General features: G+C 41.3%; 1 protein-coding gene across 1 annotated transcript in view; it reads right to left on the bottom strand.

Annotated features, from left to right (window-relative positions):
* The window catches only part of GALNT2 (polypeptide N-acetylgalactosaminyltransferase 2), a 106,136-nt gene that overhangs the window by 17,363 nt on the left and 64,593 nt on the right, over positions 1 to 24,180 (bottom strand). Inside the window, 9 exon segments of the mRNA XM_049776487.1 lie at positions 3,530 to 3,656; positions 7,167 to 7,270; positions 8,683 to 8,770; positions 12,180 to 12,267; positions 13,311 to 13,432; positions 17,007 to 17,072; positions 17,304 to 17,371; positions 17,804 to 17,902; positions 22,663 to 22,816. Coding sequence (XP_049632444.1) covers positions 3,530 to 3,656; positions 7,167 to 7,270; positions 8,683 to 8,770; positions 12,180 to 12,267; positions 13,311 to 13,432; positions 17,007 to 17,072; positions 17,304 to 17,371; positions 17,804 to 17,902; positions 22,663 to 22,816 — 916 coding nt within the window.

Below are 24,180 nucleotides of genomic sequence, written 5' to 3' on the forward strand. Positions count from 1 at the left end.
CCTTGTATTTATGTGGTATATTATGTTAATTGATTTGTATCTGCTAAATCACTCTTGCATCTCTTGGTCATGGTGTATGATTTAAAAAAAAAATGAATTCAAAGGGCCAGAGAGATAGCATGGTGGTAGAATGTTTTCCTTGCATGCGTAAGGACAGTGGCTCAAATCCCGGGATCCCATATGGTCCCCCGAGCCTGCCAGGAGCAATTTCTGAGTGTAGAGCCAGGAGTAACCCCTGAGTGCTGCCGGGTGTGACCCAAAAACCCAAAAAAAAAGAAAGAAAGAAATGGATTCAAGAATATTTTGCTGAAGATTTTTACATCAATGTTCACCTGAGAAATCTGAAAATATTTTTTGTATGTTGGCCTCATAAAAACTATTAGGGAGGTTCCTATTTCTTTAATATGTTATAAGAACTTGAGATCAAATAAAAATTCACTCATCTGAACCAGGACTTTTGTTCTTGGGGAAAATTCTTAAATACTATTGCAATTTCTTCACTGGTGACTAGCCTTTTTAGGTTTTCTATTTCCTTCTCCTCCAGTTTTAGGATATTACATGATTTTAAGAGTCTTTCCATATCTTACAGGCTCTCTGGCTTAACAGAATAGAGTTGTTTATAGTAATCTCTCATAATACAAATTTTGGAGAGGTGTGCTGTCATTTCACCACTTTCATCTCTGAATTATCTGGGCATTTTCTCTTTTTTCCCTTTTTAGTCTAATCAATGTTTGTCTATCTTATTCTTTCTTTTTGTTTGTTTGTTTGTTTTGGGGGGGGTTTACATGCAGCAGCGCTCAGGGGTTACTTCTGGCTCTCCATAAAAATCATGTCCATTTATCATTTGAAATTGTATAATCTTAATGCTATTATGATGTATTTTTCTCATTTATTTCTTATTTATATTTTAGTTTACATTATTAAGATACATAGGATATTTTCTACTTTGTAGAAGGTAAACTTATTATTTTATTAGTTATAATAGCTTGCATTGATTTTTCTCTATATTTATTAGTCACAAATAAAAATATTTTCTCTTTTGTAAAAAAAATTTAATATACAAATTAGAACATATCAACTTTCTGGTTGAAAGTGTCCAATATTTTCCCAATCTATTTGAAATAAAAATTCTTACTTTGGTAGACAAAAAAAAAAGTCTGGGTCTCTAGGAGTAGGGACCATGAGCGGATATAAAAAGAGGGTGTGACCTGCATTGTTTTCATAATTCCCCATATTGCCACGCTCAAAGCATATGACCTGACCTCCCAAAATAGTTTTGGACCTCTTCCCCGGTTGCTGGGGAGACATTAGGTACTAAAGGACAGTCTCCTGCCCAGTGAAATCCCTTCCTACACCTCGAGCAAAGGCCAGGTAATTTTGGGGGCAAAAGCCATTGATTTGATTTCTTGGAGTTTGCCTCTGAATAGCATTTGTTGTTAGAGTTGCAGTGGTGAGGGATGGAGGAGATAAACTTAAGTCCCGGCATTTCTACAGCAAGTAGAAATCCGATGACATCTTATCTCTCCCTAAATGGGTGTAAGACAGCCTGACAATATGCAGTGGCATTCTCAAAGGCTAAGATTTTTATCAAGAGATTTTAAATTTCCCTGTTTCCAACTTGCTTTTTTATCACCTCTGTCAATTTCCCTACAAATTCTGCATATGACTCCATAGATTCCTGAATAATAATCTTTGTATAGTTACCCTTGAACTCGGTATTTGAGTCAACTTTTTCCCAAGTCTTTAATGCAAGTTCCCTGACAAGTTTTAAAACATTCTAGGAAGTCTTGCCTGCCTTATACTTCTGTGTACTCTCCTTGTCCTATAAGAATCTCATAAGATGGGCCCGGCGAGGTGGCGCTAGAGGTAAGGTGTCTGCCTTGCAAGTGCTAGCCAAGGAAGGTCAGCGGTTCGATCCCCCGGCATCCCATATGGTCCCCACAAACCAGGGGCAATTTCTGAGCACTTAGCCAGGAGTAACCCCTGAGCATCAAATGGGTGTGGCCCGAAAAACCAAAAAAAAAAAAAAAAAAAAAAAGAATTTCATAAGATAGTGTGACTCCTACAACCCTTCTTCCAGTGATCTAAGCTATTAATTTTACTTTTAGAATTTTCCTCAAACCACATTTTCCATTATAATAATTGAAAAGCACTCAAACAGGTCTTTGCTATAACGTTAAAGTCCTGTTAGGTCCAACACTCACCATTACTCTAGGTACCAAGTTATTCAACAAAAAAGGCGAAAGAGGGGCTCGGAGAGATAGCACAGTTGTGTTTGCCTTGCAAGCTGCTGATCCAGGACCAAAGGTGGTTGGTTCGAATCCCGGTGTCCCATTTGGTCCCCCATGCCTGCCAGGAGCTATTTCTGAGCAGACAGCCAGGAGTAACCCCTGAGCACTGCCGGGTGTGGCCCAAAAACCAAAAACCAAAAACAAAAAAGGCGAAAGAGAACCATACTCTGAGCATGCTTTCTTAAATCTATTTAGGTAATCCAAATTCAAACTCTGTTTGAATTTTGATTACTTTCCTGATAGGGGGAATTTATTTCTGATACAGAATTATTACTAATTTCCCTAAGAACTATCCCTTTTGGAGGAGTAGATTCATTCCACACTCTCTAAAAGGCTGAGGTAGAAGGTGGGTGGGTAAGTGAGAATCCAACAGATCCACCTTCTGATTGACCCATTTCAAAATAATTTGATTCACTTTGAAATCAATATCCTCGAGTGAAATCTGCTAGAGGTTTTATAGTAGGGGCAGCGGTACACCAACCTCAGGGCTTTGGGCTAGAGTTCGTGTGATCGCTGGTAATGCCTATCTAATATTTGGCTTTACAGGCCTCTCAGAAATATTAATAAGTCTGCTATCTATCAGGAATCATATCTATATAACATCTTTTTGAACTGATGCTTTAACACTGTCCAAATATTATACTAGTGATGTTTAATAACAAAGTATGAGGTCTCTCTTTTTAGAATGTTTCCCACAATGTATGGGTGATTTTTAGGGACTGTCACATCAGTACAGAATGGCCCTGTCACCCTCCAAATTCTTGTGCTGCACTTTTTTTTTTTTTTTTGGTTTTTGGGCCACACCCGGTAACGCTCAGGGGTTACTCCTGGCTATGCGCTCAGAAGTCGCTCCTGGCTTGGGGGACCATATGGGACGCCGGGGGATCAAACCGCGGTCCGTCTCCTAGGCTAGCGCAGGTAAGGCAGGCACCTTACCTCCAGCGCCACCGCCCGGCCCCGTGCTGCACTTTTAATCTTTCAGCTTCCACACACTTGTTCTGCCCTTATAATCACATCCCCCAATAACAAACCTCTGGAAACGACCAGTCTGTTCTTCTACATATAGCTGTGTCTTCCCTGAATAACACCTAAGATGTGGTGTAGAAATACCTTGTTCCTTGTCACTGCAAAGCACTAGCCCCATGAAGGAAATCTGCTTCCAGAGTCATGATCAACTTCCAAGGTCTGGTGGTGATTAGCAATGTTCTTGGTCCCTTTCAGTTCTCTCAAACACTTACCGGGCAAAGACAGTGCCACTGCCACCAGGAAAGGTGTAGGGATGCTGCTTCCGGAACACGTGCCCCACTCGGCTACAGGGAATGATTTCCAAGCTGCCACCACACTGCCACACTCGAAAGGAGATTTCTGCGATGATGGAGACAGGGGTGATCAGCTGAGGTTGGTGGCTGCTAGTTTCCAGAGTGTGGAAACCTACATGTCCACTTTTTCTACCAGTCCCCCACACCCATCACTGGGTCTCCCCACAGCCCATACTACTAAAGGAGATATGAATAAAGAACAGTCTTGTTTCCAGGACATTGTACATACCCAGGACCTCTAAGCTGGCTTCATGGACCAATCACAAAAGTAAGTGAAGTGAATGTATTGTGATTGCAGAAAATTCTTTCAGACCAGAAACCATTACCAAGAGTGAGGGGTGCCTGTTCTGAATATGAAGACTTCTGGCTATCTCTGTAATATCATAAATCAGCACTGAACTCTTCACCAGTAGGTTCATGGTCATGGAAAGGCACAACTGTACCTGCACTGTCCACACTGTTACAAAAAGCAAATTGAAGGCTACTGAACACCCAAGCATCAAAAGGCACAAAAAGAACCCTCAGGAATGACCGCCCAAATAAAGAACTGGTAGTAGCCTCTGTAAAGTGTTGGACTGGGTTCTAAACACACCAAAAAAAAGTACACTAGATTTTTTCAGTAATGAAAAATATCTCGTTCCTCCAGTGGAAATAGTGCTTGTCCTTGTAGATGAGTAGGCCTCAAGCAGCCACTTCACAAAGTGTAAAGGTACTTATGGATTGAAGTATTAACCAAGGTCAATAAAGTAACTAATAGATGCCTGAAATCTGTCCGTGGACAGCCCTAGCAAAGGCTATTCTTCACAGAGACTCATATGGGAGAAACAACTTTACTTTCACAAAAGCACATATCACTTTGTGTCCTAGACTGGGAGAAGTTCAGTAAACTCCTGGGCCACATTCATATTTTGGACCCAATCAACACCTATTCTGAGAGCAGTCCAAAGCCCAGATGGTCAGTTAAATATAAAAATGAAGATTAAACAGAAAAACCAAACGCAGTATTTTTCTACAAGTCATGTATCTGATGAAAGAGTAATTTTTCCACATCCTTTTCCATAACAAAAAAAAAACCCTGAGAAATGCCTGTCATCCAGGCTGGCACTGCCCTCATGCAGTGAGTGGCTGATCTAGTCTTGTGAATAGAAGGCCAGGAATCCAGCACAGGTGAGTGCCCACATGGGCTAGCAAGCATGAGTTTTACATGAGGCTCACAACCACTCAAGCCTATGCAGTGATATCTGGCTTTCCGGTTCCGTGTTCAAGAAAGCTTTGATTAAGAACTTCTCTGTATTTAAAGCTATAAAGTTGAAATAGACATTTCCTAATTGGAAATGAGGTAGAAGAAGCTCTCCAGCTTCTTTGTGTGGGGGAGAGCTGTTAAAGATTTGTTTTACTAAACAGTGCTTTCTAAAGTGGGTAATAACTGTCCCCCAGGATACAGGAACTATCCTGAAGGTCAGAAATTACTCTGATGCAGCTAGGAAGGGGGGTAGTGTTTTATGTTTGTTGGCTTAAAAAAATAAAGATATTTCCAGGGATCCATTCACTTTTTCTGGAGAGAAGAAGGCCAAGTATCAGTACTCCTTATATGTAGCAAAGGAACTCAGGGATTTGGTGAGAGATTATTTAAAAACCAAGCATAAACTGCAGTTTATATTTAATTCTGACTTCACTTGAACCCTATAATTGAGGGGCATTACTCAGTATAACTTGGGGTCTTTTAATCTAAGTCAGCTTGTGTTTACATTGTGGCTCTGCTAATGAGTGCTGAGACTTTAGGAGAGGCCTGAATCCTCCCAGAAAGCATCAAATGATATGCCATATGGAGATGTTTCTGTCCTTTCCTACACTGAGGACTTAAGAGTTCACAGGTGTAGAGATGAATTCTGTGCCTTCTTTCTCAATGATTAAATCAGATTTACATCATTAGCAAGGAAAATTGAACACTCTAGTGGTTTTGGTAAAGCAAACTTGGAGAGTGTTGAGAGTGTACTTAGGTCTCCTCATAGCCCAACTCTACACACAGTCTGAGAAGCCTCTCAGGCTTGCTGCAAGTGTGCTCAGTCGCACGCAGTGAGAGGCTGTGGCAGTACCGAAGTTGGGGATTGTCTTGCTGACAATCCTTATGCATATCCTTATGCATATCCAACTTATGAAGAATAGAGGACTTATGAAGGGTCCTGTGGGAACCACAGAGAGGCTTCCAGACCACATCCTGGGGCAGACCATGGCACTGCAGCCCTGCCATTACAAGAGTAATATACAGCATTCAGGAGCTGAAGTGTTTCAGCTCAGAAACTCAAGGACTTGCTATTAAAGGCTTAAAAGAAAACAAAACCAAAAAAAATAAAAACCAAAACAAAAAACCCCCAAATATCCTCAACAGTGAATTTTGGGGGGAGGGGCCCACACCTGGCAGTGCTCAGGGGTTACTCCTGGCTCTGTGCTCAGAAATCACTCCTGGCAAGCTCAGGGGACCATATGGGATGCCAGGGATTGAACCCCAGTCCGTCCTGGGTCAGACGCATGCAAGGCAATCACCCTACTGCAGTGCTATCGCTCTGGTCCCCTCAACAGTGAGTATTTTTCTCATTATTAATAATAATGAAACTACTAGTATCAACTAAAATCTATATGATTTCTTTGTGCCTTAGAGGGTAAAAGTTATCTGCAAAGCTTATTGGGGAGAAAAAAGTTAGTCATTCCCAACATAGTCAGGTAGAAGTTCAGTCGTCTTTCCACCTCATATGATTTCTTCCCACCCACACACATACCCATTTCCAGTTCCCTTTCCATTCTACTTGGCTAAAAACAACTCCAAGAGCCACATTACAAAAATTCCCCATTTTTCTTTCCTGTTTTTCCCGTTTCAAATGACGTTAAAGATTTTTCACTTTATTTCAAGGGATTTAAGAAAATTTATCTATATCTAATACAAGTGGATAGCATTCTACACTTTTAGGATGACTTTTTTGTGTTCATTTTTGGTCATAATTGATCCTGGGGAAACAAACAATGCAGTCCTGGGACTGTAACTGGGATTATCCAATGCAAAGCTGGCACTCCAGCCCTTAGAGCCATCCTTCTGGTCCTGGTGGTGTCAGATGTAAATATCCAACCCAAGAAACTTTTTTGTTTGTTGTTTTTAGTTTTGGGTCACACCCAGTGGTACTCAGGGGTTACTCCTGGCTCTATGCTCAGAAGTTGATCCTGAGAGCCTCGGGGGACCATATGGAATGCCAGGATTCGAACCACCATTCTTCTGCATGCAAGGCAAATGCCCTACCTCCATGCTTTCTCTCCAGCCCCCAACCCAAGAAACTGAAGAATAATAAAAAGTAAAATGTATACTTATTTGAGACCACTTTTGCCCAAGGAATTCTCATGTCTTTTTTTCTTTCCAAGTAAACAAACAAACAAACAAAAAAAACCCATAAACACACACCCTTGCCTGATAGATTCTTCAAAACTTCAAATTTTCTCTCCTTTTCATAGTTGAGTTTTTTCAACATAGGAAATTATATTGTGTCTGATGGTGAAAGTTCATACATACCCAAGTTTTCACCTCCCCAGACATCCATCATCATGTCATATTTTCCCAGTTCTTCAAAATAGAACTTATCCATCACGAACAGCCCTCCAGCAATCATGGGAGTTCTAAAGTGGCAGAGAAGGTGACAGAGAAAAAAAAAAATTGAAGGTCAATGTTGGATCACCAGAATCAACAATTATATTAAGGTCAATCTTACAAGCTGACTTTTAAAGGTCCTAGTTCTAGGCGATCCTCTCAGCCTCCTTATTTCTCATGCTCACATACTGTCAGAGTACCTGGGTTGTACCAGGTCTTCTAAAAGGAGACAGAACCTGAGGCTTAAACATTCAATGACAAGAGTCCATAGGTAAGTACACTTTCTCTGCTTATCCTTAAGCAGATCGCCAAAAACCACTACTTGGCACACAGGAACTGCTTAGTGATGCTGCTTTCTTTTTTTACTAGCATATTCTGCGCAGTTTTCTCTGTCCTCACTACCTCATCAGCTTGGAGAAGGTTTAATAATAGGCCACTGATTTAGCTCTTCTGTTCACTGTGTGGGCTCAGGATAAGGAAGGGGATAAAAGCTAGTTCATCTACTCTGCACTGATAACAAGCTCTCCCTTATTTATCTCTGAGCCTTACCTTCCCTATTGGTTAGAGGCAGCACCCAGACTCCCAAAGTAAAGCTGATTTATGGCCTGGGAATTATAAAGCCAGTTGTCAGTGAGCACAAGACACACAGAGGTGAAGGGGATGGGAGGGGGAGCAAGACTGCTGAGAGAGCAGCAGAGGGACATGTGTGTGCCTTCTTCCATCCTTTGGTTTATAAGGTTAATTAACCTGATGACCACCACAGTTGTAGAAAATTCTCAACATAATACACCTGAATGAACACAGAATAGTGGCATGTTGGCTTACCTTGTATAAAGAAACCATGCTGGCTAGGGGTAAAAAAAAACCTTTGTGTATTTTACCTTATGATCAAATACCTTGTAGCAGATAAATCCCCTTAATTAGCAAAAGAGTTAATGGAGCTTTCAGGTAGGTCTCTGAGAAACTGAGAGCCAGAGACTGGGGCTCTCCCCTAGTCTTGAATGGTGAATTATGTGTTCCACAATCCCTAGAGAGGGAGAGGGATTCCCATGTCCCCTGTCTGGGTAGGACAAAAGATGTAGGTCTAGCAGCAACTCCGACACGGAAAATAATCCACACACAGTTGGGAAGGTATAGCAGGCCAGAAAACTAATCACAAGCTGTTCACCCAGAAGTCAGTTGCTCCACCACATGGAACCACAAGCCAAGATGTCAGCCGCCCCTCCAGGCCGCCTGAGTAGCCTTAACTGGGAAAAACAAAGCCCACCCCGCAAAGGGAGGGAAAAAAGCCAGATGACGAAGAAATGAGGAAACAACTTTCTAGCACAAAAACCAGAGGAACCAATTGAGAGGCATCAAATTAGAAGGCAATATGAGGACCAATCCAAAGGCCTCTACCAACACCCTAGCAGAGGCACTCTATATGACATCTAGTACTTACTTGATAGGGGCAACTGGATTGCCTTGCCGGGCTCTTCTCTGCTCAGGGGTCATGTAATCCCATTTGAACACCAAGTTCCAATCGAAACCTGCCGGCAACAGAAGGGAACATGTGGAGCTGACAGGAACTGTTGTGTGTATAAACTACCTTGTCCCTTGAACTTATGAGTATCTGACATCTAGATGAATGAGATTCACTGAATAATAAATGAAAATTGGGCAGAGGCAGGGGCAAAGACCCAAAGAACAAAAACGGTGGAGGGGAAATAGCAGTTAAAAGTAGCTGGTACACAGGAAATCCTTCCCCCAAAGCACTCACTCAGAACAGAAAATGTGGATCAATAATTTCTACAGAAAATTCACGAGAATAAATAAATGTGAAATGAGAAGACAATTGGGATGGCAATAACACCTTCCAGAGTCATAAGGAGACTAGAACAGAGTTAGTTGGGTAACTTAAGTCAGCCACCTGCCTTTCCCCAGGCAAGGCAACACAGTGAGGGATTCTCTATACATTTCAATGCCTCAACATCTCTAATCAGCAACTGAAACACACTGGAAACAAAAATGCAGTAAGGCAAGGTGGAGGAAAAAAAAACTTGGAGATAAAAAATGAGCCCCTCAAAGAAACAAGCATGAATGTCTGATAACCTTGGCTATTTTATGCACCCTTGGCATTCACAGACCACTCAGAACCAGGCATCTGCACCCAATTGTGGTCTTGGTCATTGGCCCCTTTTGCAACAGCTGTGAGATACCAGATTTATTCAGAAGAAGCTCTAAATGGAACACTCCAGCAGCCAGTATGTCACACCTGCTGGCACATGAGACAATATTTGCACACTATGGCTCATCAGATTGTACCTACAAGGGTCTGACAGCCCAGCTTTATTTAGTTCACCAGGCCCATCTATCTTTCAGCATTCTGCCTCTGAAGGTCCACACTAGGGGATGCTTTGTCAGCAACATCTAAGTTCTTATTCCTTAAATGTCCCAACAGTATCAGTCAGTATCCAGTCTGAACAGGGAAGACAAGAGGAAGACAAATCAGGAGTCTCTTGGGCTAGACTAGCATACTGATGGCTCCACCAGAGGCACTGATTAGGCCAAAAATGTTCCCAGGTTAGCTGTCACTACAGAGTGGAAGGTTTAGGCAAAGAAGGAGTGTTAGTGACAGTGTGTTGGGGGGGAGGGGGGGAGGGGGGGAGGGAGATGTCAGGCTATTCATAGGGGAATATATAGACAGAAAACTGATACAGGCTCACCTGAGCTAGCTTCTTGCAGAGCCTGTTCAAAGACCAACACTAGCCAAGAAGAAACCACAAGGGATATGACTAACCAGAATGTGACATTTTCCGGCCAATATACTACCTTTGTTTTTAAAGTGTTTTATTAATTTGGTTGTAAAACACAAATATTTTAGATTCAAAGAGCCTGCTAGAGGCATCACTCAATTTTTTTTTCTTTCTGAAAGATATTTTAGAAGACATTCTTTTGAATGTATCTGGATCTAGACCCGATTTAGCATACGGCCTGCCATTCTCACATTTGTTTAGAAATATGTAGCTGCTAAGGGAGAAAAAGTCTCTCAAATATCAACTCTTTCAAATCCTTAGGAGATAAGATTTTCCCCAAAGTTTATGCTTTCTCATAGCTAAGAACAGATCCTATTTAAAGCCCAGAAAGTTTGCTGTCATTTGTTAGAACACTTTCTTAACTTTTCCTAACTTAAGGGTAGACTCTCCCAGCATGGCAGACTTCTTGCTGATGCTCTGGACTCAGTCACGTTGCTGACCCAATCCCACGTCCCTTCAGAGTGACTGGCGTCCTAGTCCTCCCTCTCTCCATCCCTCCCTCCCTCCCTCCCTCCCTCCCTTTCTCTCTCTCTCTCTCTCTCTCTCTCTCTCTCTCTCTCTCTCTCTCTCTCTCTCTCTCTCTCTCCTCTCTCTCTCTTTCCTCTCTCTCTCTCTCTCTCTCTCTCTCTCTCTCTCTCTCTCTCTCTCTCTCTCTCTCTCTCTCTCTCTCTCTCTCTCTCCGTCTCCTTCAGTCTATGTGTCTCTGAAATAGTCCACCTTCTTTTAAAGAGTTGTATTAAGATGACCATCATCTTACATAACAAATGAGGTACTGAATTCCTGGAATGAATTCCCTGGTTCGGGTATAGAAAATGAGTAATAATCAATGTTGTACAAGGCAAAGGCTCTAACAGCTCTCAAGCTGCACAGCCAAACTGGCCAACAGGCTGATGTGAGTTTCACAAACTGGTGCACCTGTCAGATGAAAAACACTGTCACTTTTCTCAGGAAAAGTCAAAGGAACATGAGCACCTCCTCTGAGTGGGCTAGTATGATTTCTGCACCTCCATCAGTCTCGCAAAGCCTTTTCATGAGGACAGGGCTTCTTCTGGCATGGTCTAGGTTCAGGAACTGGATGTGAAAATTCCTTTTACATGTAATAAGAATTAACAAGTCTATTTCCATCTTATTTCTCTCAGAAGTATGGAAAGAATAAGATAACATAAATAATTCCAAGGATGTGGCGACAAAGGTAAATTGAGCACTACTGTGGAAATTTAAAGTGGTATAGGCACTCTAGATAACAATATGAAGGTTCTTTAAAAAATAAAAACATATATATATATATATATAGTTGCCATTTTATTGATATTTATCTGAAGAAACAGAACTACTCAAAAAGATACCTTGTCTTCTATATTCACTGCAGCATTATATTCAAAGCAATATATGTGAAATATATATTTCAATATATATATATTGTGTGTGTGTGTGGTTTTTCGGTCATACCCGGCAGTGCTCAGGGGTTATTCCTGGCTCCAGGCTCAGAAATTGCTCCTGGCAAGCATGGGGGACCATATGGGATGTCGGGATTCGAACCAATGATCTCCTGCATGAAAGGCAAACGCCTTACATCCATGCTATCTCTCCGGCCCCTATTTCAATATATATTTTATATATATATGAAAGCAATTTAAATGTTCAATTGGTAAATGAATGAAGAAAGCAGTGTGTGTGTGTGTGTGTGTGTGTGTGTGTGTGTGTGTGTGTGTGTGTGTCCAAGAACATTCAAGCCATCAAAGGGAACCTGGAGATAGAGAAGGCCAAGACAGACTCCTTCAACTTCATAAATCCTAAATAGTGTGGGACTTAGTACACACAACCTGTCAGATCTGAAGACTTCATTCACATCCAGAAGCTTATAAAATATAAAAATGACAACAAAATGATGTACTACGCCACATGTGTCACCACAGCAACAGAAGGTTAAAGATATAAGAGAACAACAGAAAATAGAGAACTCTTCAAAGAAAGCAATGCTATTTTTCACTCTCTATGGAATTCTACTCATTGAGCACAGAGATGTAGCACAGTATGTAGTATACACACAGACAGTGTAAAGCTATTGTTCTGCCATTCATAACACTGAGAGGCAGCAGTGTTTAAATGCTAGGTGGACAGAAAAGGCAAGAGTGGCACCTACCGCCTTTTAAGTCAGCAGATGCTCCAACATACTGAAAGTTGTCCATATTAATGACATCAATGATAGGTGATACAACCCGGGTTCTGTCCTAAAATACAAATAAAGACAAGAGAAGGGATTAGAACCGCAACAAAGTGTTCTGTCCCACAAAAAGAATGCAGTTGCATGAGATAGTTCTGGAGAAAGCCCTTTCTTCATTTCCCATCTGTCAATTTTCAAGCACTGGAAAAATGGTAATAATTATGATCACCATAAGTATTAGTGCCTTCAGGCTATTAATATTTCCAAACTTATTTCCCATGAATTACCTCGTTATGCTGTAAAAAAAGTTGTTGATTTGTTTATTTTATATTTCTCTTCTACTTTCATTAAGTTTGCTTTATTGCCCTAAGGGAGAATTTTTTAGACGAATTTTTTAGGAAGGGTAGTCCATGAAACCAGCAGAAGGAAAGATAAATGATTAAAGGACAAAGGCAATATCAAAATAAGTATTTTGAAGTTATCTGTCTGACAGACACCCTAGTTCCTGTGTAGTCACTGCTGCTCCACATAGGCTGATTCTAACAGGGAGCAATCTGGCTGAAGGCCTGAGCCTTAGGTCTTCTTAAGCTTCTCTAGCTAACTGCTCCTATCATCAGCTAGTAGAAAAACAGTAAACACTAAACTTGAAGAGACCAAAGATAGTTGGAGTACCCTGTCACTTTTAAGTTTAGAGAGCTGACTGAAAAGATACAGCAAAGAAGAAAGGAAAATCTTCTTTAGAAAGTATTGTCATAAACTCATCAAGCTTTCTCCAGCCATCTGCGTTTCAGGCTTCCAATGTGGCAAAATGACCCCCTCAGAATACTGTAGTAACATTCTGTTGTGGTTTTTGGGTCACACCCGGCAGTGCTCAGGGGTTATTCCTGGCTCCAGGCTCAGAAATTGCTCCTGGCAGGCACGGGGGACCATATGGGACACCGGGATTTGAACTGATGACCTTCTGCATGAAAGGCAAACGCCTTACCTCCATGCTATCTCTCCGGCCCCTGTAGTAACATTCTGAACACATATAATGGAAGCACTTTTCCTTCTCTATGGTGTCACAGAAAACCTCAGGTGAAGCCTGGGCCCTCCCACTGCACTCCTCACCTCAGCCACCCTCTCTAGGAGGGGCTCCAACCAGTGTTCGTTGCACTCACAATGACTATCCAGAAAAGTAAGGACCTTGGCTTGAGCTGCATCAGCCCCCCGGACACGGGAGCGCATCAGGCCTGTTGAAGTGAGTTCAAAAGTACATTAGTGGGGGAAAAAAAAAAACCCTAGCCTCTGAGGAAGAAAGCAACAAGAATTGCACGTTCATCACCTAAGGTCCTACATCAACTCTGACTTAGCCCCAGCATGCGAATTCACTTATAGCAGACTTGTGGGACAGGACCAATATAGTTCCATGTTAGCTTCTTTATTTTGAAGCTAAATGGATATCTGGGAGAATGACTTTCTGAGAAAGTCATAACTTAACATAACTGAAGTCTCCTTTATCAAGCAAATAAAACACAGGGCTTTAAGAACCATTTTCCTGGGGCCGGAGAGATAGCATGGAGGTAAGGCGCTTGCCTTTCATGCAGAAGGTTGGTGGTTAGAATCCCGGCATCCCATATGGTCCCCAGACCCTGCCAGGAGCGATTTCTGAGCGTAGAGCCAGGAGTAACCCCTGAGCGCTGCCAGGTATGAACCAAAAACCAAAAACAAACAAAAAAAAAAAGAACCATTTTCCTAACTGTTTAATTAGAATTAGTTTTCTAATTAGACGCTACCAGTGCTAATGGGGCTGACTTTAATAGTAACAATTTAATCATGTTACAAATAGTGAGACTTTAATCATATTGTCTTCAAAAGCTTACCACAAGCTAAAAAACATAATTGATTTCTAAACAAAACTATACTATGGGTCTAGATATTTGTGATCTATTAATAGATAAGTATTTTTATTACCACATAAAGTATTGTCATCAATAGTTTATTTGTCTCTAGGTGATGATATCATGCTTGACTCTGGCTCTGTATGCTGGTCTTTATCTACGTGAAAATGACACACTCTTCACAATCAGTGAGGGTGTTTAAAGGTCCTTTACACACAATAGCAAAAGGGGGCTTCTAATTGTCTGTAACTATATATACTATAAACAGTATTGTAAATCAAAATATCTAAAAGGAAAGAAAAGTGTTAAAGAGGCAGGCTGGTGGGCCTGTAGGTAGGGAAAGTGGACACTGATGAATGGACTGGTATCTTTGTAAATCACGACACCACATTAAAAAAAAAAAATTAAACCCTTGATCCCAGATCATAGGGAGGACAGAGAAGAAAAGAAATCAAGGGGGAAAGAAAGAAGATGATAAAGGGAAGTAAAGGGAGAAACAGAGGTCAGGGGCCTTGTGTACACTGGTAGGTAATATGGACAGTGGTATAGCTCTGTAGCCAAAGCACAGACTCAACAACACTGAAAACATGAAATCTGAACTACAACCACCGAACTTTGATATATGCTCAATCCAGGTGGCAGGGTGAAGGTGAGAGGCATGGGAATACTAATGATACAAGCTGATACTAGAAAGTGGAATTAGTGTTGGAATATTAATATACCTGCAACTCAATTGTCAATAACTTTAAAATTCATACTTTAAATTAAAAAAATTTAGGGGCCGGGCGGTGGCGCTGGAGGTAAGATGCCTGCCTTGCCTGCGCTAGCATAGGACGGACCGCGGTTCGATCCCCCGGCATCCCATATGGTCCCCCAAGAAGCCAGGAGCAACTTCTGAGCGCATAGCCAGGAGTAACACCTGAGCGTCACAGGATGTGGCCCAAAAACCAAAAAAAAAATAAAAAAAAATAAAAAAAAATTTAAATTCATAATATTCCAAGGCCACAAGGAAAAAAAATCATGTAAATGGTTATATAAAAGACAGAGTGTGGAGGGTGGTGGTGGTGGTTTCAGTCTGAATAGAGTGAATGTGGGAAAGGCAAAGGAAGAAAACAAGCTTGGAAAGAGGTCTTGGTTGGAAAAAGGCTAAGACTGTCAGAGTATCTACCTTTAGAAGAAGAGAATCACAAATACAGAGAGAAGAGGGGTTAGGCTTCACAAGCACAAGGTCCAAGGTTTGATCCCAGCAATGTAAGGTTATGGCCTTAGTGACTCCTAACACTGCTGAGACGAAGCAGAGCCAAATCACCAGGTCTTAGCATCAAAATGCTGGGATCAGCTGAAATTGTTTTGCCAGTAGTGTTCTTCTACTACTTGTGCTCAAAGAAAAAAGAAGCATCCTTGGGGCCGGAGAGATAGGCTGGAGGTAAGGTGTTTGCCTTTCATGCAGGAGGTCATCGGTTCAAATCCCGGCGTCCCATATGGTCCCCCGTGCCTGCCAGGAGCAATTTCTGATCCTGGAGCCAGGAATAACCCCTGAGCACTGCTGGGTGTGACCCAAAAACCACAAAAAAAAAAAAAAAAAAAAAAAGAAGCATCCATGGCAGTTCTTATCTAAATGAATCTCCTAACTTAAAGTAAATAAAAAGTTTACCTTTAGAAGCATTATTATGTCTAAGCAGTTTAAAAGCATTCTCTAATAAGGTAAACAAGTAACCTGTCATAGTTATAAAAGTCCAGCAAACAAAAGCTAATGAGGAACAAGTCTGATCCCATTTTATTTGTATCTTATGTGCTTATGATCTTTGTTGTTTAAATATTGTGCTGGATAACACTGCCTTAACAGGACCAATAGCTTTACTGCTGAGAAGACTCTCACTAAAAAAAAAAAAAAAAAGCTGCTTTCCTTGACTCCAGCTGTTCTGAACAATGTGAAGCAGAAGAAAGATATATACTGTGATTAAAAAAAATATGACCACCATTTTAGGATAAACAGTTATCCTCAAATAGCAAAAACAACTCATGGTTTTGGTTTGGAAGCCACACTTGACAATGCTCGTTACTCCTGGCTCTGTACTAAAGAATTACTCCTGACCCTGACAGAGCTTGGGATACCATATGGAATACAAGGGTTTGAACCCAAGTCAGCTGTGCAAAGCAAAATGCCTTACCTGCTATACTGGCCCCTAAACATCTCGCGTTTATAAAGCTTGGAAATGCTATTATATTGCAAGATTTCTTCTCAGAACTATAGTGGAACCTAGAATTCAGCTAACAAACTCGAAAACAGTACTGGTACACTGGAAATTAACTATACTGTACTTTTAGCTTTTTCCCCCAAGTATATCAAACTAATACTCCCCCCGCTCTGGACTCTCTTGTACCTCTTCTCCCTCTCCCTCTCCCCTTCCTTTAAGCATGTGACTATAGTTCTCATTCTCTCCCCTCTCTTCTCTCCCTTTCCCTCTTCCTCTCCCCTCCCCCTCTCTCTCTCCCCTCTCTCTTCCTCCCTTCCTCCTTCCCTCCCTCCCTCCCACCCCCCACAGCAGGCTGTCAAACCTAAATTCCAATTATTTTCTTAGATGTTTGCCTGCCTGAAGTATGGAGTCATCAAATTACACATTTCTAAATTTGTTTTCTTCTACACTCTAGTACTCAAGGGACACTGATAAGTTTTTCTATCTAAGAAAGGTAAGGTTTGAAAAACATAAATAAAAGTGTAATTTTACTCTTGCCCTGGTATACAATTTCCACTGATTCATGGGATAAACTTTGAATGTTCATACCATATTTGCTGGCAGAGGCTCTGGAAGAAGGAACAAACAGGAGCTAGTTGTTTTTTAAGATGAACTGTGTAAGTTATTGCTCAATTCTAAAGAAGTAGGAATTCAACAGTCTTGGTACTGAATTTAACAAAGTGTCTTACCTTCTCTGCGATCATTTCTAAGGACTCGTACCTTCTCGATCTTCCCCAGGAGTGCTCCATCCTCAGCTACAATAAGAACAGCAGAGAGGTATGAACTTCAAGTTTCTTAAATGGCTTTGCTTCAAGCACAGCACTTCTCAATCATTTATGGATCATCTATCATCAGAGAGGACCCTCTCCTTTCTGAGGCCCTCATTTCTATTTTTTCATGAAAATCACCATTAAGACTCACACTATAAGAAGGCTGGCATCCAAAAGAAGGGCCACATATAGGGTGAATTTGTTCTTGGTACTTACGGTCATTGCTATAGTCATCCACCAAGATGATTTCTTTGATGAGATGGGGTGGGCTTTTCTTAAGTACACTGAGAAAATGCAGAAAGAGGAAAGCAGTCAGTCTTTTAGGGGCTATCACCTGGGACAGGCAATTCTCCTATCTTAGCCCCAGTTCTTGGCTGGAAGAGATGTTAGCCTCTTCTTGTGCAGTATGGTCAGGTGGCTTGTATATTTACTCAAACAAGATCAGCCTAGTTATGCTGGGCTCACAATTTGGGTTTAAGATCATGATCAGGGAATGCTTCTTAAAAGAGCTGCAACATTAGGGTCAGAGAGATAGTAGAGTGAGTGGGTAAAGCACTTGCCTTGCACAGGGCTGATACAGATTCTATCCCTCTTCCAAGCACTTCCAGGAGTGATCCCTGAGCACAGAGCCAGGATTAAGCCCTTTATAGTTTTTAGTGCCCTTCCTGCCCCCAAAATCGATGACATGTGGGAATAAGTATGACCCCTGGCCTCACCTGACCACTGTCCTTAGCAAGGCAGACCTGGCTTCATTGTGAAATGTGATAACCACACTAGTAGCTGGGAGATCTACCCGCCACTGTTTTCGTTGACATCTGAAAGAGAAGAAGCAGCACTTTCTCAACGTGGATCCCTCTTGGCCACAGTAAGGCACTTGCAGAGCACGAGCAGCTTGACCAATTGAGACAGACAAGGGTTAGCTTGATTTCCTCAGAAGTTATAGAGCCTATTTTGAGACAAAGTGACAAATAACCAGATGAAAGACCCCAGGTAAAAGGAACTAGAGAACATTTTTTGTAACACTAGGATGCTGGTGGTGATGTGGTGGTGGTGGTGGTGGTGGTGGTGGTGGTGGTGGTGGTGGTGGTGGTGGTGGTGGTGGTGGTGGTGGTGGTGGTGGTTGTGAGCAATGAAGAAGCATGTGTTTATATACAGTGAAATTCCACTTACTCTCACTATAATATCTACAGTTGTGTTTTTCACAATTCAAAATGACTTCTGCAGTGTGATGCCTGAGAATGAAGCCTCAGGCTCCAAAACCAGGACCTGGAGAGGTGCAGGTCTGGAAGCAAAAGTCAATGCAAAAAATAATCCAGATAGTGAAAGGGAAGCAAGGAAAACCTTTCAACAAGTGGTGTTGGGAAAACTGGTCAATAAAGTGAGCACTACCTCTCTTTGCATCATGTACAAAGGTCAAACCAATATGTATAAAAGACCTTTTTTATCAACCTGAAACAGAAGGTACATAGAGGAAAGCATAGGCAGAATAGATGGCATAGATGACATTAAAGCTAAAGGCATTTTCAAGGATGAAACACTACTGGTCAAGCAAGCTGAAGCAAAGATACACAAATGGAACTACATTAAACTGAGAAGCTTCTGCACCCGAAGAAACAGTGCTAGAATACAAAGACTACCTACAGAATGGGAGAAAGTATTCACCTAGTACCCATTAGAAAAATAACTAAGATATAGAAAGGCACTGGTAGAACTTGGCAACAAAGTATTAGACCAGGGGTCTTCAAACTACGGCCCACGGGCCACATATTGTATTTATTCCCATTTTGTTTCTTCACTTCTAAATAAGATATATGCAGTGTGCATAGAAATTTGTTCATAATTTTTGTTTTTACTATCATCTGGCCCTCCAACAGTCTGAAGGACAGTGAACTGGCCCCCTGTCTAAAAAGTTTGAGGACCCCTGTATTAGACCCATGTAAAGGGGGAGAAGAAATGAACAGACATTTCCTCAAAGAAAAAATACAGATGGTCAGAAGGACTTGAATCCAATTATTCCACATCACTAATAGGGATATCCAAATTAAAATAACAATGAAATATTATTTCACACCCCAGAGAATGGCACTCATCACAAAGAATAAGAACAACAAGTGCTGATACAGATGCAGGGAGAAAGGGACTCTCATTCACTGTTGGTGGAAATGCAGAGTGGTGCAGCCTTTTTGTAAAAAAAAAAAAAATATATATATATATATATATACACATATATATATATACACATATATATGTGGATATTCCTCAAAAATCTAGAAACTGAGCTTCCATATGATCTAGCAAAACCACTCCTAAGTACATGCTCTAGGAATCAAAAAAAACACCATGCAAAAAGCCCTCTGCATTCCTATGTTCATCAAAGCATTATTTACAATAGCCAGAATATGAAAACCATCAAAATGCCCAAGAACAGATAAAGAAGCTGTGGAATAGCTACCCCATGGAATACGATGCAGCTGTTAGAAAAATAATGAAGTCATAAAATTTACTTATACACGGATGCATATCAAGAGTGTTTTGCTGGCTAAATGAGTCAGAGAGAGAGAGGGATAAACATTGGATAATCTCACTCATTTGTGAAATCTAAGAAAAATGAAAGGAAGTATGGCATAATATGCAGTGGCAATAGTGATTAAGGGCCAGGAGGACCAACCAGTTCATGGTAGAAAGCTTTCCACAAATAGTGGAGCAGTACAGTTAGGGCAGAGAAGGGACCACTATGACAAAGATAGTTGGAACCTATCACTCTAGACAAAATCTGGGTGCTGAAGGAGATAAAGTGATATGCATGGTACTCCCTCAGTAACAATAATGAAAACTATAGTATCTAAAAGGCAAAAAAGCAGAGGGAGGAGAGAGGGGAGGAATGTGTGTGTGTGTGTGTGTGAGAGAGAGGGGGGGGAGAGTAAAAGAGAGAGTTAGAGAGAGAGAGAGAGAGAGAGAGAGAGAGAGAGAGAGAGAGAGAGAGAGAGAGAGAGAGAGAGAGAGAGAGAGAGAGAGTAAAATGTCTGCCCCAGAACAGGCAGGAGGGAAGGTGGAAGGGAAAATTGGTGCATTGCACTGATAGCAGGAAACATATGCACTGGTGAAGGATGGCGTACATCGTGTGTCTGAAACTCAATCATGAACTGTTCTGTAACCAGGGTATTTAAATAAAATAAATCCAAAAATATAAGTAATGACTGCTGACAATTTCCAGATAACCTGGTCCAGGAGGATATATCTGCGGATTTCTCAGAAAGGGAGTGCAGAGCAGATTCTCCTTTGGGCATGAGCTACAGTAGCCCAACACTAGCCCATACACTCTCTGACAGAACTGGCTCACTTCTGTGATTTAACCGTATCAAACTTCTTGGCCACCAAATTTGTTTTACATCTATAAGTCCTGGACACCTCAATATTGTTTTGTAGTTTCAGCCCAATATTATCACAGGAACTTTGATGGAAAAGTTACATAGTAATCTACAATATCAGTAAGCCTATACAGTAAACACAGAAGGTTCAACTAGCACCAATCACAGTCCAGTAAATCCTTAGACACTGGCTTTAGTAGCACCATGGTAAGACATAACAATCATTTCAAATTGACTCATGTTAACTGAATTTTGATAATTCCACTGCCTATGTGTTGTAATAAACAACATAAAGTCTATTTGTTTGTGCCTGCATTGAGACAGGTTATGATGGTGGGAGGGAGACTGGGGACACTGGTATTTGAACAGTTAATGTCTTAACCAAATTTTAATAAATCATGGTGTTATAATAAAAATTAGAAAAAAGAAAGGACAAAAGAACAAAAACAGAAATAAAACAAGAAATCAAAGTGAACACTGGGCATTTAATTAATAATAAATTGTTAATAAAGTTGATTAAAAAAATAAAGAGGTTGGGAAATTATACAGTAGCTAGGGAGAATACCCAGCATGCATTTGACATGGTTTTGATTCTCAGCACAATATGGATCCCCCAAGTATGACAGGACGCAGTCCTAGAGTTTCCCCCAATCACTGCAAGGTATGTGGGGGTGCCCTGACTCCCAAACTTCCTCACTTATGTATAAAGTACCCTGACTCCCCAGCTCTCTCACATAGAAGATAGGACAAAGTGCTCTTGCAATGTATGTATATCTTTATCTGACAATGAAAAGCAAAATTTTAACATCTCCATGAATTGATTTTTCTGTTTCTCTTTTGATTATTTACTTCCCAATTCTGCCAAGACACTTGGAGAGAATGCAAATTTCCATCTTCCTTGATGTCTCCAGCTCAAACTTCATTCCTACTGGGCTTTGCCTAACTAACTAACTGCTGCGGGCTGTGAATGTCTTGATTTAGAGTGCCTGGTTCCACATGCTCTCATTTCTGAGTTCACCTGTCCCATCTCACCTCCAAACTTGGACAAGACTTTTGACTAAAATCTTTTTTTTTTTTTTTTTTTTTTTTTGTGGTTTTTGGGTCACACCCGGCAGTGCTCAGGGGTTATTCCTGGCTCCAGGCTCAGAAATTGCTCCTGGCAGGTAGAGGGGACCATATGGGGCACCGGGATTTGAACCGATGACCTCCTGCATGAAAAGCAAATGCCTTACCTCCATGCTATCTCTCCGGCCCCCTGACTAAAATCTTAAGACCTGACCATAGTATCTGAACTGTGGATGTTTAAATCATGTTGCCCTAACACAGGATGAATGACTCAAAGTGACTTGGTGAGCAAAAGGCATCAAGTTCCAACTTCTGCCCTCAAAATGTAGTTTCTTAATTTTTAAAATCTGAATCAGTAATCACCCTCTGAGTCTCAATATGAACAGTATCCCAAAGATTCTTGTCAACAAGATTAAAGGTGCCGAGTGGCCATGAGTTATAGACATCGTATCAGTTTCCTAGGTAGTGATACAGGCATCTAGAGATATTTGGTACCTTGCACTCTTGTACCAGATCCCTTAAGCATCAAAAGGACAGACTACTTTTTTCTTCTAATTTCTACTTTTTGTTTTGTTTTATGTCTATACCCAGCAGTACTCACGATCTACACCTGGCTCTGTTTAGAGATTGTTCACAGCAATGTTTTGGGAAATACGCAATGCTGGGGATCCAGGCTGGCCTTCTGAATTTTGCAAAGCATGCACATAAGCCCTTTGAGCTTCATCTACTGACCTTTCTCCCTCTTTTCAGTAGTTATGGATACTCAACTTAAGCTATGCTTTTTTCCTTCCAGCAAGGCTATGAAAACTTTACTTTTGTCCTTTCTTTATAAGTGGATTCTAAAAATCAGACATGATTAGAGAAGTCAGTAAAACGATTTATATTTATTTTTTGCCAACTCCCAGTCTCTGGTCAATTAGTAGTCTCCAGCTACTACTGTTGGGGTAGTTGAAAGACTAGAACCTGACCCAATCCAAACAATTTCTTTGACTTTCTCAAAGGTTATGTTCCATTGCGACAAGACACAGTATTTTTTTTTTTTCAAGATTTTCTACTCTACGAAAGCACAACACATGTTCAGTTATTTTGGAGTTTGGGGAGAAAAAAAGAGCAAGGCTGACTCCTAACTGCATGTTACTTACTGGTCATGTCTGGTGTCAGGGATGGCTCTGTCCATTCGCAGCTTGTCACTTTCCACTTGGTTGAATTTGTTTCGGGCATAGGGGTCCTGCCCAGAGCGGACCATTGTCCCTCCGATGTAAGCTTCCTGATTGAAATCCCGCCATCGGACTTTCCCTAGAAAGACCCAAGAGAGAAGAGGGTATGGGAAACAGGGAAAGGAGGCAAGGCTTCCTGTATATGTGATTCCATATATTGTGAAAGGAACGTGGGTTCCTTATACATAATCAAAGAAATATCTTGTTTGTTTCTCTATTTCCAAGAAGGAAAAATTGAGGTTCCATTACAAAAATTGAATGGCCTTGTTCAAGGCCAGAGTAAAATTTCTATTTGAAAGCTCATCCACTTCTTGGTATAATTGTCTTAAGAGGTCACACCCTTATCTCATCATCGCTAGTGGAAATGGAAACAATGCTCAGGGTTAGACGTCTGGTGTCTGATGTGGGAAAGCACTTCTACAATTCACCAGCCCCCAAATTATGGCAAATAAGCTCATATTCCATAAACATAAAGCTATGAGAGCCAGTTGGACTGTCGACCTAAAATACCTAAAATATTTCTAAATGTGTTTTTCAAACTATGGCATACTCACTGATGCCTTAAAGAAAACTAATCTTTTGTTTTTCCACCTTCCCACCCTCACACTCTCATGTACTTGCAGGAACCGAGAACTGTGCTCAAAAACACTAAATCCTTCCTCCTCATGAGGCTAGCTCACTCCCCTTAGATACAAATGGGAGCCTCCGCTATATTCATAACAGCGCTGCCTACTGCAGAATTAAAATGACCCGACTCTAATTTTACTGTCTAATGGTGTGAATATTCTTCATTGTGAGACACCATGATGGGGAGATGTTTGTCTAACATTCTGCTTCTACCCTACTTGCTTCTCATGAAGTAGTGGGGGTGGTAAGTAGAGGGAGGAGTTCATACTTAATCAGTATGGGTCTGCAAGAGGAGACAACAGTAACTATGGGGGTGGCATCTCTAAACTCCTGTAACTTCAATCGCTGTTGCCAACCACACTGGCACTATCAGAATAATTTTTTTGTTTATTTTTTTCTTGGGCCACACCCAGTGGCATTCAGGGGTTACTCCTGGCTCTGCGCTCAGAAATCGCTCCTGGTAGGCTGGCAGAGACCATATGGGATGCTGGGGATAGAACCCAGGTTCATCCCAGATCAGTAACGTGCAAGGCAAACGTCCTACTGCTGTGCAATCGCTCAAGCTCCCAGAACAATATTCTTTTTTTTTTTTTTTTTTTTTTTTTGGTTTTTGGGCCACACCCGGCGGTGCTCAGGGGTTACTCCTGGCTGTCTGCTCAGAAATAGCTCCTGGCAGGCACAGGGGACCATATGGGACACCGGGATTCGAACCAACTGGGAGTTGGCAAAAAATAAATATAAATCGGCTGCTTACAAGGCAAACGCCGCTGTGCTATCTCTCCGGCCCCCCCAGAATAATATTCTTGAATAAAATGT

Source organism: Suncus etruscus, chromosome 7 (genome assembly GCF_024139225.1).
Source record: "Suncus etruscus isolate mSunEtr1 chromosome 7, mSunEtr1.pri.cur, whole genome shotgun sequence".
Taxonomy (NCBI): Eukaryota; Metazoa; Chordata; class Mammalia; order Eulipotyphla; family Soricidae; genus Suncus; species Suncus etruscus.